The sequence below is a fragment of the Notamacropus eugenii genome, chromosome 2, assembly GCF_028372415.1.
Source record: "Notamacropus eugenii isolate mMacEug1 chromosome 2, mMacEug1.pri_v2, whole genome shotgun sequence".
Lineage (NCBI taxonomy): Eukaryota > Metazoa > Chordata > Mammalia > Diprotodontia > Macropodidae > Notamacropus > Notamacropus eugenii.
This window is the reverse complement of record NC_092873.1, coordinates 6,551,669-6,569,953: the sequence shown is the minus strand read 5'-3', so window position 1 is coordinate 6,569,953 and position 18,285 is coordinate 6,551,669. Positions and strand designations below refer to the sequence as shown.

At 38.1% G+C, this 18,285-nt stretch overlaps 1 protein-coding gene across 1 annotated transcript in view; it reads left to right on the top strand.

The window, feature by feature from the left end:
- The first annotated feature begins 7,011 nt into the window (after positions 1-7,011).
- Positions 7,012-18,285, top strand: part of LOC140522086 (uncharacterized) — a 28,207-nt gene continuing 16,933 nt past the window's right edge. The window contains exons 1-6 of the mRNA XM_072637122.1: positions 7,012-7,241; positions 7,812-7,926; positions 8,078-8,308; positions 9,793-9,899; positions 13,693-13,830; positions 14,762-14,892. Coding sequence (XP_072493223.1) covers positions 7,012-7,241; positions 7,812-7,926; positions 8,078-8,308; positions 9,793-9,899; positions 13,693-13,830; positions 14,762-14,892 — 952 coding nt within the window. The remainder of the gene's footprint in view (positions 7,242-7,811; positions 7,927-8,077; positions 8,309-9,792; positions 9,900-13,692; positions 13,831-14,761; positions 14,893-18,285) is intronic.

Below are 18,285 nucleotides of genomic sequence, written 5' to 3'. Positions count from 1 at the left end.
GATCGACTGATAAATATTTTCAAGTAATTATGAAAAGTGTAACTATATTATTCCACACAATCAAAATTCAGATGTACCATTTCAATTATTCCATAATTGCTAGCATCATTTTTCAGGATTTTCTTCAGGTATAGCATTTCATGTAATTTATTCCATGGCAGAATTAAAATGGAAAAGTAGGCATATTATTAGAGACATCAATTCATCAGTATTTATGCACAAGGGATTAACCCTACGTGTATTTATGAAAGCCACATTTCATGGGCTACATAATTTCATTATCAAAAAGAGTCATCTTATTTGAAAGATGATTTTTAAATTTTATTTTCATACTTTTCTTTTTAATTTTATTTTTATTCTATTAGTTTTATATTTGAGATTATTTCCATTTAGTTATTTAAATATCTATATTCTATTACATTCTGTTTAATTATTTTTTTCTTATAATGATTAGGTTCATATTTTATTACACAGTGCTACATTATTATTTTAGTAGCATATTCATCGTATTATTGTTTCTCATTCTCCTTTCCTACATATCAGTATTTTTTCAATGAAAGGTAGTATCATCTGCAGGCTGAAAATTCAAATCTTCTTTTATCTTTATCAAAATTACTTTGATTTTCATTTTAAAAAGAAAATGCTTATCAAATTATGACAAATAAGGAGCTATCTCTTTTTCTGCTTTCCCATTTTCATATTTGCACATTTGTTCTCTTAAGGGATTATATTCACTGATTACCTCTTTATTTCTCTCTTCTACCATAAAAATTTGTTTTTCAGTATCAACACGAACTTTGCTGAAGACATCAATACATTCTACCTGGTCATCACTCCATACCTTTTCTTGAAAGATGCCTTTGTTTTGCGTATCTTCAAGCTGTTGTTGAAGTAATATATTTTCACTCCAGATGTAAGCTAATCTTTCTTGGATAGATTTATGTTTGACAATATATTTGTTCAGTTTTTCTTTTTACACTTGCTTTGTGTGTTCAAGTTTCTTTGCGTTATGTTGGGCCTGTTTTACTTCTCTCTGTGTGCTTTCCAAAATGGCTATCGTTTCTCTAAGGTAGTCATGTACATGGTACAGCTCATTTTTTTACACTGTTGGCTTTACTTTTAGGTGTAGAGAGCTCTTGACAAAGGACACAATTGCCTTTCCCTAACCTAGACAAGTTATGGTTTAGTTTGTCCTGTAAATGAAGTCACTCATCTCTTTCTCCCTGAAAGGTATGTCCAAAGGCTAGTTTCGATGTCTCACTTTGTTCATGACCTCAATAGTAGAAGGGGTGGTATGATTTCGTTTCTGTCTCAAGCCTTTCCTATTTTTCTTTGTTGCATTCTCTACCTTAGTGTTCAACACTACATTCTCAGCTGTCCGAACATTTACTTGTCCACTCTACTGGGATATGATTTTTGTTACTGCTCCTTCATTCAGTTGTAATTCCTCTTGAAGCCCATATTTCTTTTCTTTTCAAACCTCAGTTTCTTCTGGATCTTGATTTTCTTTTGCATGATCTTTAATTTTTACTGTATTTAGCTCCAGTTTGAGCATAGCAACTTTGTACTGTAGGGTTCCAATTGTGTCCAGCAGATATTTTTCTTTTTCATTACTATCATTCGGGACCTGAATACAATTAAAAGGGGAAAAAATGCTATTCAAGATTAAATTGTATATTCTGAGTTTTCCTTAGTAATTCAAAACAAACTCCAAGGGGCCAAGAAGCATACGGAGAAAAAGTAAATCGAGGGAGTTGCACGTATTTCACATTTCGGTCAGACTCAGGTTTCCCAAAGAATAGGTCTTCAAGGTGCTTCATCAATCTGAAGATGTGGGTTGAATTTTTAGGCCTGTAAAACTGTCTGCCTTTCAGCATATTTCATTTCCTTTGCTCTATCGATGGGACACCACACTGATTCATCCTACAGTAATGACAAAAGTAACAATACCTACTATTTGCACAGGCATAGTAGGGTTCTGTGCAAATGACTTTCATTGCATTATCTCACTTCAGACTGGCAACACACTTATGAGGGCAATATTCATATTGTTCAATTCATTTTACAGAATCGAACTTAGGTGAGGAGAACTTGTTAAATGTTCCCCCCCCCCCCCGCCCATATCATCACACTCAGTAGGTTTTAGTAGCAGTATTTCAATCTAGGGCTCTTCATACTCGAAGTCTAACACTCTTTTGCAAAAGTTATTTTCCTCTTAGGTGTTGAAGATAAGAATTTGTCCTATATTTAGAGTCATTATTCTGGTACAATCATCTTATCTGCAAACCAATGAAATGATGACTGTCTTAAACTTTCCTAATACACGTCTTGAGAAACAGCTCTTTTCTGGGAGAACTGTAGCATTTTCATTTTATCATTGATTTAAAACTTTTAGAAGTTTTCTAGTCTGAACATCTCTTTTAAGGATGGGAATAGTGAGACCCGGAGTGTGGTCAGTAGATTGTAACCTAAACTTCCTTTACCATCAAATTTCAAAAGAATAGTGGAAGAATTATTGAGTTCAAAGTATAAAAGTTTGATGTTGCAGTGCCATCAGTTCAAGCAAACTGGGCCCCATTCAGGATAGGTGGAAAAGCTATCTCAAAATGCTTAGAAGATCCATTCTATGAGATTCCTTCTATAAAGTCACGAGGAGAGCATGAATAGGGAGCACTCCAGTACCCAGGCGGCAAAGGACTACTAAGGGCTAAATGATTTACTTGCTAAATGATTTACTTCCAATCGATTTTGGATAAAAGAAATGCAAAATCCTAAATCTGGCATTTGAGGAACTTGATTTTTTATCATACAGAGCAATGATGAATGTCAATTACTGAATCATTGTGATGGAAGGAGCCTTATTTTAGAAATCTAACTGAAAGTTATTCCTGTTACAAATCCTTATGTTCCTTCTCTTTCATGGAACATGTGTGAGACAACATCGTGAAATCGATCAAATTATTATCATGCATTTTATCACTCTTTCCCTCTGCCTATGAAAGCAGAAACGGATGAAATCAATTAATGAAGGAAGGAAAGAAATTTGTTTGAGATATCACCTTCTATTGGTTGCATTCCTTCCTCCCTGTAGGTATTAGTGACAGTGATGAGCTGCCCCTTTCTGATTCTCAGAAAGGGCAGAGGTGCTCCCTTTGTCTTCCTTCCCTTCTAAAGACCCCGTCCTTTTTCTTTCCCCTTCCTCTTCTTACTGCTTCTGAGCCTAGTTAGGTTCCATACTTAACTGAGTATGTTCTTCCTTTCTTGAATCATATCTAATGAGAGCAAAGTAAAAACAATGCTCATCTCCCTCCCTTCTTTCCCTTTACAGTCATATATTTTTGTGTCTCCTTAAGTGGAGTAATTTACAGTTTTCTGCGTCCTCCTTTGCCCTTCTCCCATTGCAATCTTTTTGTGATACTTAATTCCTTTTTTTGTCACATCTGTTAGTTTATACCCACAGCCTCTGTCTATGTCATTATAAAGATAAAATTTTCAAGATTTTTAAATGTCAGAATAAAGATAAAATGGTCAAGATTGTGAAGAGTATTGTTGTCCCACATAGGTATGTCAACAGTTTTCTCTTATTGAATAAGCTGATATTTTTTTAAAATGTGTTTTTCTTGTTTATTTTTTCATACTTCCCTTGAGTCTTGTATTTGAAGGTCAAATTTCCCATCAATCTCTGCCCTTTCATCAGGAAGATCTGGAAGTCCCTTCTTTAATATCCATCTCCTTGACTGAAAGATCACCCTCATTTTTGCTGGGTACCTGACCCTTGGATATAGTCCAACCTTCTTTGCCTTACAGAATAGCATATCCCAAAGCCTCTGACCTTTTAATGTAGAAGTTCCAAGGACCTTCGTGATCCTGACTGTAATTCCATGGTATTTGAACTGCTTCTTTCTGAATGCATGCAGTATGTTCTCATTCACCTGATAATTCTGGAATTTGACTACAATGTTCCTTGCAGTTTCAAATTTGAGATCTCTTTTAGGAAGTGATGGGTGGATATTTTTGATGACTAGGAGAAGGAAGTGGAAGAGGAGGTGGAGGAGGAGGAGGAGACAAAGAAGAATGTGACCTCAGCAGATCATATTAAGGAATGGGAAAGATGTTTACATTTAAATTACCATTACCGAAGGAGGAGAATAAAAAGGAGGAGAGCAAAGAGAAGAAGGAGGGGGAGGAGAGAGAGAGAGGGAAAAGGAAAGTGAGCGAAAAAGTTAAAGGTAAAGGAAGAGGGAGAGGGATAAGAAAAGGGGAAAAGAAGTAGAAGAAACAGAAGAAGAAGAAGAAGAAGAAGAAGAAGAAGAAGAAGATGATGTTGATGATGAAGAAGTAGAAGAAGAAGAAGAAGAAGAAGAAGAAGAACAAAAAGGAGAAAAAGGAGGAGGAGGAGGAGTAGAAGGAGGCAAAGGAGAAGGGAGAGGAGGAGGAGGAGGAGAAAAGGACATCATCTTGTGAGTATCCGTTATTGTTGTATTCAGAAGTCCAGTGATCATGGACCTGAATGAACAGAATGAATGTTAGTAGTGCAGAGTACAAATTTCACATCATGAATGGAAAGCTGCAGAGGAAAAAAAGGGGAAAAGCCAAAGACCATGTGGTCATAGCTGGTTGTATTCCCCTTTGCAAGTACTTCCTGAGCTAACATCAATAAAGATCGCCAATCTGCTCTGCATTATATGTACCTTCAAAACCAAGGCAGCTTTCATGATCTATTCTAATGGAAGTCTGCAACAGGACGATACAAACAAATACAGAGAAGGAAAATATCCCTGTCGAAAGAGACATTATAAATTCCAGAGTCCAACCTTGCAGTCAATGTAAGAATTGTGTCTGTAGTAGTCACACATAGTCAGACAGTGTCTCCTGAAGGAACTTGTCTCACAACCAATCCATTCCATTGCCATAAATTTTCATTTTTCTTATAAAAGTCACAACTAGGCACCTTTCATCACTGATTTGACCAATCTGTTCTAGAGATACCCAAGTCAGCACAGCAGCTCTTCACGGATCTGAAATTAGACATCATGCCGTCCCTCAACTGTCTTATTCATTCTTAGTTCATCCATATCACTTGTCTCTGAATTGAGTTCAGCCTTCTCCAGTCATCCTGATTCATATATGGCCAAAGAACCCTGGTGGTTCTGGAGGAGAAAGTGAAGCTGGTGACTTTCCACAGCCATTCCTTATTGAAATCCAATTCAGTGGTAAGCCGTGTCATCATCTTCTTCAAGTTCTATTGCTCCTCAAGAATAAAGGAGATACCAAAGCCTGTGAGTAGCTCACTTTACCTCAATAGGGACCCAGCTGAGCAGTTCTAGCTGGGCTACTCAGCTCGTCCTGTCCTCTCTCCTCTTTTTCTCCCCGACATAGGGTATCACCTCTTTCCTGTAGGGGGTTCTGCCCAAAGAAAGGTGAGATTTCATGACTCAAACCTACATAGTTACTGGACATTTACTGGCTGGATTCGCTTCTTAACGATAATGCCTTCAACTCAATTCACTCTGCCTCTGATTAAGTGAACTATAGGTCGCTGACGAAGTACCACTTAATGAGTATTTTTTGGCCATCCTGGCTTCAGAGTGAATGTAAATAATAATTGTTTCTCTTCAGGAGAGAAGAGAGTTGAATTTTTTTTTTTTAATTTCCATTAAAGTAGATATCCTTTGATTTACCTTTTAAACAGGCTTCTTAACTGAACTGGCATTGCCTCACTCAAAGTGAGAATTTGAAAAGACATTTATTTCAAACGAACAAGTTTCCTCGGCACATGCTGGGTCATCTCCAGTCATGCTGATCGATATGTAGCCAGTGGACTCAGATGGCTCCAGAGGAGAAAATCAAGCTGGTGGCTTTGCACAGCCCTCCCTCCAATCCAGTTGAAGTATAAGTCATGTTGTCTTCTTACTGAGGTCAAGGTCCTCTATCAGAAGGAAGGACAAACCATAATCACAACTCTTAACTTATCAATATTCCTCTTAATATGTAGCCCCCATTATTATCATAGTCTTCTGGACGGGGACCCTGCAGCCCAGAGGTGAATGGAACTGTTAACTTGCGAGATTTAAACTGTATTATTCTATTACCGTAGCCTTTCTTATGATCAGCTAAAACGAACATCACTTTTTCCAAGAAACTGCTGCAACCCACTCTTCCCCTACCCTTACTTAGGACATATCTAGGGCAATGATAATTTTGCAGAAGCTAGGCTTGAACCCAGGGCTTCCTGTCTAAGGCCAGCTCCACCCTCCCCGTGCCAGGCAGCCTGTCCCTGAGGAATCATTGCCCTCCTCTCCTGAAGGTCAGAAGGGAAAAGGAAGAATGAGAGCAAAGAGGAACCTAGGCTACCAGACATCAGAGTAGTAACATGCTACTCGTTTTCAGTCGGGGCGTCAACGAATTCTTAAAGCCTTGTAGACCCTTGGCGGGCTATGGAGAATCACCTCTTCCTTTTACAGACGCAGAAACTGAGGCTGGGAGAGGAGGTGCTTTCCCAAGTGAAACAACAGAGCCAGTCCGGAGTTCGACATTCGAATCCAAGTCCTCTGAATCCAGCTGCTCCAGCTTTCCCATTAGGTCTCCTCCACCCCTTCACAGCCCCGCCCCTATGCATCCTGTCCCAGCGCGAGACCCGGCAGAACCTCTAGCAGGGGAAGCAGCCAGCCTTGGGCCCAGCCACCCTCGCGATCATGACCTTTGGAGCCTTCCAGCAGAGAGTTAATGGACCTGGCACGTGAGCACTCGTGCAGGCTTAATCTTTCCCGTTGGGCGCGTGCGCATGCCTTGAGCGTCTGTCAAGCTCACGCGCACTTCGGTCTCCCTCGAGGCGTTGCTAGGGCTCCAAGCATCTCCAGGATCGATTCCTTTCTAACTGTTGCCCTGTTTGGACGCAGTTTCCTTGGAGTCTCTGACTATCGAAGTGTTTTGGAGAGTAAGCGAGCTCCCGGAGAAGGCTGAGGGTCTCCAAGTGAGTTCTCCAGACCATCTCTGAAGCCCGCCCTCAGGATGAGGAAGATTTTCAAAATCTTGAGAAGGAGAGAGCGGTCTCCATCTGGCTCCTCCTCTCCCAGGAGAGACAGCGAGGTCCGACCCTTGGTCCCAGGTGCCGGTTATGTCATCAGAATGAAGGACCTCGGGAAGATCCATAAAGCTGCCTCCTTCGGGGATGTGGCCAGGGTGCAGCACCTGCTGCTGCTGGGCCAGGCACACGTGGACGATCTGGATAAAGAGAAGCGGTGAGAGGGCGCTGGGGGTGAGAGAAGGGATGGCCCCCCCAGGAACAGTCTAAGACACCCCCTCCTCCACCCTCCCTCCACGAGTCTGCATGTGCCTTGGCTAATCCTTGGAAAACTTGTCCTTTGAGCACCTGGGCCAGAGCAGGCGCAGGCTCTGCCTCCTGGAGATTGGATCCCAAGTTCTGAGTGCTGGTGACCCCTGACCCTCCTGCCTGCCCATTTTTAATGGAGGGGAAACTCCTTCCTTTTACTTGTAGTCTGCTTCCAGCTGACTTACTCTTTCTCAGTGACGTGGTGGGAGCAAATGCTGCTCTCTTCCAGTGAAATGTTCTTCTGAGTCTGCTATTTATTTCCCAGACGTTTTTGTTCATCATATCCGGTCAGAAGAACTAATGCACATTGTAGATGTCCTCGGGTGAGAAGGGTGGCCACTTATATTTATTTGGGCAGCGATTTCGATTTCAGGCGGAGTAACAATAATGCATTTTATGTTACAAGTATAGTACCTAACAAGAGTACAATTTTGATTTTCGTAATTACCAAGCATTGACTTAGCTCTCATTTTCATAGCACACCTCTACACCTGGCTTCTGCAAATGGCCATCCAGATGTTGTGTCTCTCTTAGTAGAGAGAAAATGCAAAATAAACCTGCGTGACAAGCACTATCAGACATCTTTAATGAAGGTATGCCCTAGTTAACCTTGCTGGTCTATAGAATGCGTTTGGAGTAAGAAAATGTGCTTTACTAAATTATTTAAATATCACTAATGATGTTTTAGTATACTAAATACTTTTTAGAGTATTGATTGTCTCTTTCTCTACATTCCATTCACAGGCAGTACAGTGTCAGCAGGAGGAGTGTGCAAGGATCCTGCTGGATTATGGTGCAGACCCTGCTCTGATGGATACCCATGACAACACTGCACTTCACTATGCTGCCTCTGGACTTAACACAGCCATAGCAGCAAAGCTGCTTAGACATACAATAGACATGGAAGCAAAAAACAAGGTAGAAGTCTACCTCTTGTGTGAGAAAATATTTTCTGAGATCAAATGTGTAAATCAGGTATTTTCCAATGCACATTATATTCTTGGAAGCATTTCTTTAATGCAAGTATCTTAAAATCCATCTCTAGTCAAAGTTCATTGGCCTTGGGAATTTTCTGATGGCCAGGCAAAACGGGGAGGAGACTCCATTCACAACGGAACTCTTAATGAGGAACTTCCCTCGACTGCTTTGGACCAGGGCCTGTTCTAAGATTTAATCTTCGAGTAGGGTTGTTAACCTGGGATCCATTAATTTCAAAAAAAAATCACCATTTATTTTATAGTTCTTTCAATGTTATTGGCTTCCTTTGCATTCTCTGTATTTTAGGTATTTAAAAGCATTATTCTGGAAAGGGGTGCATGACACACACACACACACACAAAAAGTTATGAAAACGTGACTTAGGGAATGGTTTGTAATGGTGAAATGTGAAGTGACTTCCCAGGCTCACCTAGCCACTCTAAGTGTCTCAGCAGCAGGCCTTGAATCTCTGTTTCACTGATTTTGAGTTTGGCTCTCCATTCAGTCCACCACATCTGTCTCTCTAGAATTTTCTTTGCATGCTATATTAGGTCTGGTACCCAGAATTCAAAGGTTCCATCAAATATCTGTCTGCAATACTTTACATATAAACCTTTACCTATGATAGTACAATGTTAATTGGTCAAGAAGAAATGTCATAATGTTTTAAAAAATATTCTGTTAAAAATTTGTTCAGCATAAAACTGCAGACAGACATTTTACAAGAACAAATTCTTAAGTGTATGTAGGTGTGTTTTTTTTTTCTATTTCCTACACACTATGCCGTTTCCTTTCTAGACTTATTGAGTATCTCCTGATTTTTAAGAAAAGGTTTGACTCTTCGTCACTGCTGCTCAAGAAAGAAAATAAAAATCAAAATATACATTAGGAGGGTTGTGAAGGCAGGGAAAATATCAAGAGAATGACTTTCTTCAAGGTTCAGCCACCTTAAGGCAAGATTTTCTTGAGTTTTGAGGCTGGTTGTAACACACTTCAGGGGAAAGGATGAAGAGAACTAGGCAACTTGAAAACTGACCAGAACTTAGTTGTAGCTTGGCCAAGTACTGGGGAAATAAGGGTGACTGCACGCAGACGATCATTGATCACGACATGAAGACAGAGGAAAGGAAGGTACCCCTAAAAGATTAGGAAAATCTCTTACACATCCTGGTTTTCTATGTCCTGATCACAAATTAATAACTGGAAGCAATCCCAGAGGCTATCTAACTTCATTCCCTCATTTTACATGTGAGGAAACTAAGGCCCAAAGAAGTGAAATAATTTACTTACGGTCACATGGAAATTAACTAACAGAAGCTGGATTTATGCCCTGCTCTTCTCATTCCAGAGTTCCATTGTAGCCTACTTCCTTAGCATGTCATTAGCAAGTTCACAGGATGTTCACAACATGCCTTCAACTGAATTCTATCATATAAACAATTCTTGCATACCTTAACTTGATCTTTAATATGTTTTTGCAGGAAGGCTGCACACCACTTTTGCTTGCAGTTAAAGAAAATAACCGAGATATGGTAGATCTTTTCTTAAAGAATGGAGCAAATGTGAATACATCGGATAGGCTTGACAGGTACGGTAATTAAAGCTTCCAAGCAAAAAAGAGGTAACTGTTATTAGAGGAATAAGAACAACTTCAGTCAGGGAACTCTTAGTGAGCAACAATAATTGAAATTGTTCATCACTGAGAAAGGGTGACAATGTGCACAAACATCAATTATGAAAAGGGCTACTATTTATGCTTCTGCAGCAGAGAAAGCCATTCATGTGGGCATGCCATCCACCATCAATTAGTGATTTATTTTCGCAGGTTTCATTGTTTGATTTTCAATGACTTAAGATCATCACATAGCTGTTTTGTGTACTCGTGATGCAATTGATTCTCTACATGAAATAATCTTCATGTCAATCATGAGAATTGATGTGTGTAATTTTTCCTTCTTCTTCCTTTCATTGTTCTTAAGGATATGTGCACTGACAAATACAAATCAATACAATAATAAGATGATTGACTTTCATGATCCTGTGACCTTATCACTGTGAATATTTATGCCACTGGCTGAGATTTTAGTCCTTCCATACTTTCTTATGCTACAGGATTTTTGTCCTAATACCAGAAATTCCACATAGAGGATCCAAGAAAGGCATTGAAGCCTTCTCTTGGTTCTTTTAATATTTGAGGACGATGGAAGCGCTTACATTCTCACATTTTCTCTCTTTTATTCTTTTAAAATTTATTTATTTTTACTTTTCAATTTTTTGCAGTTTTCAAATTTTGAGTTCAAATTGTTCTTCTTCCTGGGCCTCCCCCTTTCCCAGGATGTTATGCAAACTGATATAGGCTGTACATGTACAATCATATTCAACCTATTTCTACACTGCTCATGTTTGACAGAAGTAGCAGAATAAAAGAGGAAAATCTGAAGACAGAAAAAACAAAAAACCAAAAGGGAGAGAAAATAGTATGCTTCCACCTCCATTCAGACTCCATAATTGTTTCTCTGGATGTGAATAACATTTTCTGTCATGAGACTTTTTCCCCCGGTTTTCTCAGCATTTTTTGTCAACTAGCGAATTCAGAAGCTGGAATTTTGGGTTTCTCATATAGAAGATTACTGTAGTCATTGACCCTGGTTCTTTGATACCAAACATATTCCACTGATCCTACACTCTGTTTCTCAGCCTGTCCCAAGTGGCTTTGATGATTGTCGATTTATACAATAGAATTTTATATATGGTAGAGATAGACCACCTTCACTTGTATTATTTTTGATTAATTCCCTTGGTATTCTGCACCTTTTGTTCTTCCCGATGAATTTTATTTTTTAATTTCTATACAATAATTTTGGTAGTTTGATTGGTATGGCACTGAGTAAGATATTACTTTTGGTAGAATTGTCATTTGTATCATATTAACTTGGCCTACCAATGAATAACTGATATTTTTTAGATTATTCAGATCTGACTTGATTTGAGTGAAAAACCTTTTGTAATTGTGTTCATTGTTGGTTGGTTTGTATTGGAAGAGAGATTCCCAAATATTTTATATTGTCACAATTCTCTTTCATCGCTCAATTCTTTGCACACTTTTCCTTCTACCTCTATTATATGATTTTAATTTCCTTTCTGAGCTCTTCCATGAGCTCTCTCTGGGATTGAGATCACTTCTCTTTTTGCTTTGCGATTTTGCCTATACGTGTTTTGGCGTCATTCTCCTTCTCTGAATTTTTTTCCTCCACATTCTTTGTGGCCACAATAACTTCCTATGGTCATTTTTTCCAATGACTTTTTGCTCGTCTTTTTTTCCCCTTTCTTTTCAATTTGAGCTCTGCTCACAATGTGGAAAGGGCACTGTTTCAGAATTTTGTAGCAGGGTCTCCAGGTCCTGGCTGTTTACAAGGTGCTGCAATGTTTTGCTGACTCGTGTGGGAGCCCTCTTTTACGGTGGTTTGCTCAGGGGATGGGAGTGGGAATGACAGGCACTGCTGCAGATAGTAGGGTTCTGACAGCTTACCTGATGCTGTCCCGGAGTTCTACTGCTGATGTTTGTCATGTGCTACGACTGGTGGAGTGTTCTTGAGTTTCCCTAGATGTACCCTGAAGTTCTTGGCATTGTAACCATTGGTGGCTGCCTGTTTCCTTAATCACCTGTAGGAATAGACCCTACCTGTTTGGCTGAGTCTATTCTGAGGCATGTCAGTTCTTAGAACTGGAGTCTGCCCACTCCCTATAATGGGGCTCAGAATCTACCATTGCTTTGTTGAGATGAGGCTTGCTGCTGCCCTGTTGGGATACTTCCTGTCCTGGAGTATGCTCCCTTTTACCTAAGTGAGAAAGAACTTCCCTGTCAATCTTCCAAGGTTTGGGGGCTCTAAGATTGTTTCACCCTATACCTTTGATGGTTCTGCTGTGGCAGGATTTGTTTGAGGGCAGTATTTTATGGTTGTTTCGAGGTGAATATTGGAGAGTTACGGCAATTTACTGCTTACTCCATCATCTTGGATCGCAAAACTAAAAATAATCTTTTAAAAAACAAACCTAATATTTTAAAAGATAGGATAATATTAAGAGCTAATACGATATTTGATAACTCCATCAGTTTCAATCTTTCCCATAATCCTTTATTCCGCGCCACCCCCAAATATATTGTACTCGTTCCTTTTGCTATGTTTGGTATTGAGATTTTGGATCAGAGAAAAACATTTAAACAGAATCAACATTTCTACCTTCCATAAAGAGTTTATTAACACTTGAATATACCTTAAAATATCCATAATTTCCCCATATAATATATTTATATTACATGGATATTTTTGACACTACTTCCACCTTCCACAGAGTTAGACTATTATATCGGTTATCACTGCGTGAGTGTTCACCCTTCCTTGCAGAGGAAGACCATGCCATCAGGGCAATACTGCCATGACTTGCAACTGACTTTATTTTGAGCGAGGGAGGGCTGTGCAGGTTGCCAGCCTCACATCTCCTCCAGAACCATCTGAATCCAGTGACCAGATATTCATCAGGATGACTGGAGATGACCCAGGATGAGACAATTAGGGTTAAGTGACTAGGCCAAGGTCACACACCTAGTGAGTGTCAAGTATCTGAGGTGAGATTTGAGCTCAGGTCCTCCTGACTCCTGCACTCGTGCTCTATGCACTGCACCACCTCGCTGCCCCATGAGTTATCACGAAGTAATCAAGGAACAGCAAACCTCTACGTGACATTACTGATGTATCTACAATACTGCCTTAGGCAGAAAAACAGTGAATTATTCAACATACCACAAACTCGGAACTTCAGAAGATCTCTGTTTTCACGATTTTGGATATTTTCTCTACTAGTGCAGCTTGTAATCACACTAACTCTTTATCAACTGCCTTCATGGGTTAATGGGCCTTCCTGAAATCCAATGGTCCTAGCTATCTGGTGATGAACCTTTCTTCAGTTACATGAGCTTGTCCATAAACATTACTTTCAAAGAGCCTCCACTTTCCTTTCAAGGCTAGTAAACAAGTGGAAACTTGGTGTAGGCTCCCTTGAAAGTTCTTCACTTTTGTACACAAGTTACTCTGATGCACTACCTTCTTTTTGTCATGAAAGTCTTGAATTGGACAGTTCCTGCTAGAACTCTAAGGGACAAAAAATACCCCTCTCAATCCTGTCTTTCCTTCTTTTCCTAACTGCCATTTTTCATGCTGCATATAAGCACAAAAAGTACTCATCCCTCACGAAGTATTCATGTTGCACATGCGTATAACCTCATATATGAGATATCCTCTTGTTGCAACATATCGAGAGAAATCTAATTACGTGTGACTCCTTTAAATTCTGAAATGTCGATGGTTTCTTTGTTATTCTAGAACAGCCCTGATGATTGCTGCCCGTTGTAAACCAACAGGTGTAGTCAGTCTTCTTCTTCAATATGATATTGATCTCTCTTGCCGAGATGCATTTGGACAGACAGCTGAGGAACATGCTGCTTTCAGTGGTCATTCCATGTAAGTATCAACGTTTTAATTCTAATAATTTGTATGGAATTGCATTTAAAATCATTTTTCCTCCATACAAAGGAGACTGTCTGGGACTTTCATAGTTGCATAATATGGCAAGCATCTGGCAAGCATACTTCAAGGCACTGTGAAGAAGTTGGTCCAAACGCCAATTTCGGTTATCCAAGTTCAGGAGGACATAAGCATGAGACGAGTTACAAAGTAGAGTCAGGGTGTGTGAGATCAGATTTTTCAGAAGTAAGGATAACGAGGATGATAGGTGCCATTTTTATAGTTCTATAAGCTTTTCCAACGTTTTCCATACATTTTAGTATTTGATCATCCCAAAAGTTCACTTCACAAAAATTTATTTATAAAGTCTGCTTTAAAGACACGGTTTTTTTTTCCTGTTTGTTTCTTAATTTTTGCTGATACCTCCAGTTATAGTAGATTTAAAGTTAGTTTTAGGAAAAGCCACATGATATGTTGGACACCTGAATGTGAGTGACAGCTAAAGAGAATAAGTAATAAATATAATAATCAACATCAAAATTTACAGTGAGGCAGTTTGATCAGGGGAAAGAGTGCTCTAATTGGAATCAGAGGACCTGAGGAAAAATGATGCTTCTCACTTTATGGATCACCCTGGAGAACTGTTAAACTTTTCTGGAACTCAGTTACTTAATCTAGAAAATAAAGTGTTTGTAGTAGATGATCTAAAGCTCTGAATCTATACTTCTCTATTACTGTGACTCTGAGTACATGTATACTAGGTTTAGGCTGAATAATTAGCTATACCCTACAGACTTTATCAAAAGAATAACAACAATTTTGCTGATAATCTGATTATTAAAGTCTAAGGTATGCAGAGACCCGGTACATATAATTTTATCTTGGTTGATGTAGAAATATTTTGTTTTATCTTTTACTTTGTACATAGTCATTACGAACTAATTTATCAATATGGACAACAGAAGGCAATTAATCAGCCCCTTTCACTCCAAATCAGCAGTTTGGAAAGGGCTGCTGATTCCAGATTTACCGTGACTGTACCTGCCAACGATCAGGAAGGTAAGATTGACAAATTTAAAAAAATAGCTAATTTTAAAAAATAATGAAAGAGCAATCTTTAATTTCATATATATTAAATATATATGTATATAAATATATGTATATATGTTCTATTTCCATTTTATACTTTTAAAGGGTAGGAATTGGTCTATTTTTGCTTATTTACTTAATTATCCTTGTAGGTTGATTATCCTGAACAAAACAGCCTCAAGGTATTTTGTGTTATTAATGTCTGCTTTCTCCAAAAATTTCTTTAAGCAAGTTACAATAACAATTTTCAGATTTCTCCATTGTTCTAAATGTAATTAATTAAATCATGTGAAAAATTTTGAACATATTTCACATGTATTATATGTAGTGATATTAGTTATTTTTGATGCTAAAACATGGGAAAAATAAGTACGTAAACGTCTCCTGTAAGTGTAACATGTTCACAGACAGAGGCACACCGACACAGATGGGCTCATCTAATATTTGGACATATAAAGGCAGAACGGTAAAACAGCTGGAGAGCAAAGCCTTCTTCCTTTTTGGAAGTCTATGAAAATCACTTATCCAAGCTTTGGAAATGGATACATTTTAAACGTTTCCAACATTTCTAAATGGTCATAAAGCTTTCAGTTCAGAGATAACAAAGAGGATGCAAAAGACACAGAAGTTAGGGGGAACAGGGGACAAAGGTTTGAAAGGTAATACATATATGTTCCTAGATTTTTGGTAGATATTTGCACATGTGCCCACTTCCAACATCATCCTAGGAACACTTCCAATCTCCTGATTCAGGCCGTTAAACTTTCAAAGAGAAGAGATTTTTTCTGAGTGGTTGCCTAATATTGAATCCTGCCAGCTGGGCCACTGGGAATCTCAATGACCCGGGCTTGCAATAATAACTTCATCCCGCATTTATGAGTTTTCTCTTTCAAATCAATTTACCCACTACCTTGTGAGAAATGCAGTGTGGGTATTCTGTTTGCGTCCATTTGAATGGTGATGAAACTAAGGAGCAGTTAGCTTAGATGCCTTGCTCATGCCAACAGAGCTCAAAAGAAAGTGTGATCATGCGCATATTACACTACAGATCTGAAAGAGATGAGCTATGTAAATCGTTCCTCAAAAGAAATAAGAAATCACAATGGCACAAGAAACAGTATTTAATTTTAAGTATATCTAGTACAGTCTAAAATCACATCCTTTTCAGAAAACATTCCTTGCTTATAGCTTGTCAGGTGATGAATGAACTTCATTTTTCTTCGTTTTCTTCGTTTGTAAAATAGTATATCTCTAGCTACATACATGCAAATAGAATGAACTTTTAAGATTAAAAATGTCAAGTTGTATTCCTCAATTTCTATTATGTTATCTAGAGAAAGAAATTTAATCAAATTTTTTGAAATTCCAAATCAAATTGTAATAAAAATAATTGTACTTAGGAAACTCAATGAAGGTGGAATGTCTATGAATTTCATCAAACAAGAAAATTTATAGTCTACAAGACGGAAATAAATATAGGGAAAACTGAAAGGATTGTTACTGATAGAACTATTCATAAGTAGGTTTGTGACAGATATCTGAATGCAGACACTGACTTTATGAAATATATAATAACCAGAATCATTTTCTATAGAAACCCAAATCAGAGTGTAAGCGCAACCATAGTAAGGTTAGAATTTTAAAAGCTTCAAACAACTAGGGATAGGAATAGGAAGAAAAAAATTTCTTTTTTTAAATATATTTTTATTAAATATGTATGCTTTCCTTGAAATACTCATTCTGTACCATAAGACATTTATTTGTTCTATCTCATTTATGTTCATCAAAGAATTAGTAAAATTTGTTATCTGATACACGAGTGTGGCAGTACAGCATAGCTTCATGCAGCATTAGACAAAATTGGTGATGACTTTTTTGAACTTGAGGAGTCACTGAGCTGTGACCATGAACCTCAAATCTTCATTGTTTTGAGGGGAAGATGAGAGTAGTAATAAAGTGAGGACATATTTTCTTGAGTTTTATTAGTAGTGAACCCTTTGCGTACACATTTTCTTATAAATCATATTGGCAAAGGAAACCAGGCTCTTATCATGAAGTATGAGTGTGATAGAGTTCCGATCCTGGGGCCTGGTAGTCATTTTTCGTTCCCTGAAGCAACATCTTCCTTCCTTGTAATTATTTCTTGTTTTCTTTTGTTCACATTAATTGAGAATAAGCCCAAATTATTTGTCAGAGAAATTCGAAATTTTCTGGTTTTCTGGCATTTTGACAAATTATTGTATTCTGGGGTGGAGCATTCCCTAATCAGTAATTCTCATTTCTTTGATATTTTAATTCAGGGTTATGGTAGCAAAGTCACAAATTATCCCAAAACATTGCAATCCAAAAGTCTTTTTTCTCTCTCTCCCTGATGATTGATATTCAGTTTTGTTTTCATGAAGCCATTACTTTAATTGAGTAATGTCATCTTGTTGCACAACTTTTCATGGGTAATACAAATTGGAAATGCTGACAAGTAAAAGTTGTCCTTCCCAAGTCAGACAGTGCTGTAGTGTAGCTAGATAAGACAGGCAGGATTTAGGACTAAGTGATCTAGTCCTGGCTCTGCCAGGTATTGTGTTGAATTAAGAAATCCAGTGCTCTTGTTAATTACTTTTCTCTTCTTGTCCTTAGCTTTAGGAAACAATGAGATGAATTTCAGTTTAATGAGTGGGTTATATAAATGTCTGCCTCAGGATACAAGCCCATATCACACAATTCTTTTTGGTGATAAAGACAAGACTTGTATTTCCGTTGGCATGAATTATCTCCTTCTGCAAGAGCAGGTTAGCACCTTCTGTGAAACTTCGGGTGGCAGAGAATTGACTTGAGCACTGAAAGGTGAAGGGATATATTAATTTTCACGTAGGCAATATCACAATCAAAGGTGCAACAATAATCCTATATACAAAAACTTGCACAGTAGTACCTGTTTCTTGATGCATTTACCTTTGTGCTCCCCTCCAGAAGGGCTCTAGAGCACGGCCCCATATTTCAGCGGACCAGAGGACCTGACTTTGACTATACATACATACATATTTATGTATGTGTGTGTATCTATGTATACGTGTACATATACATATATATCAATAATTGAAAATTCCCAAAGTTAATAAAAAGTTTTGCATATGTTCATTGATGCAACCAATTCCTCTTGTCAAACTAATTGTAAATACTTAATAAACAAGAAACCCCTGCTAAAAAAAAAGCTTTGAATTTAGTAATATATTGTGGACTGATGAATAGTAAAGGTAATTATATAGTTTTGTATATTAAACAACATCTTAAGACGTTTTTGGACTGATATATAGTAAAGTCATTTAATATTTCAAAATAGACAATGGCTGATGTAGGAATTAAAAG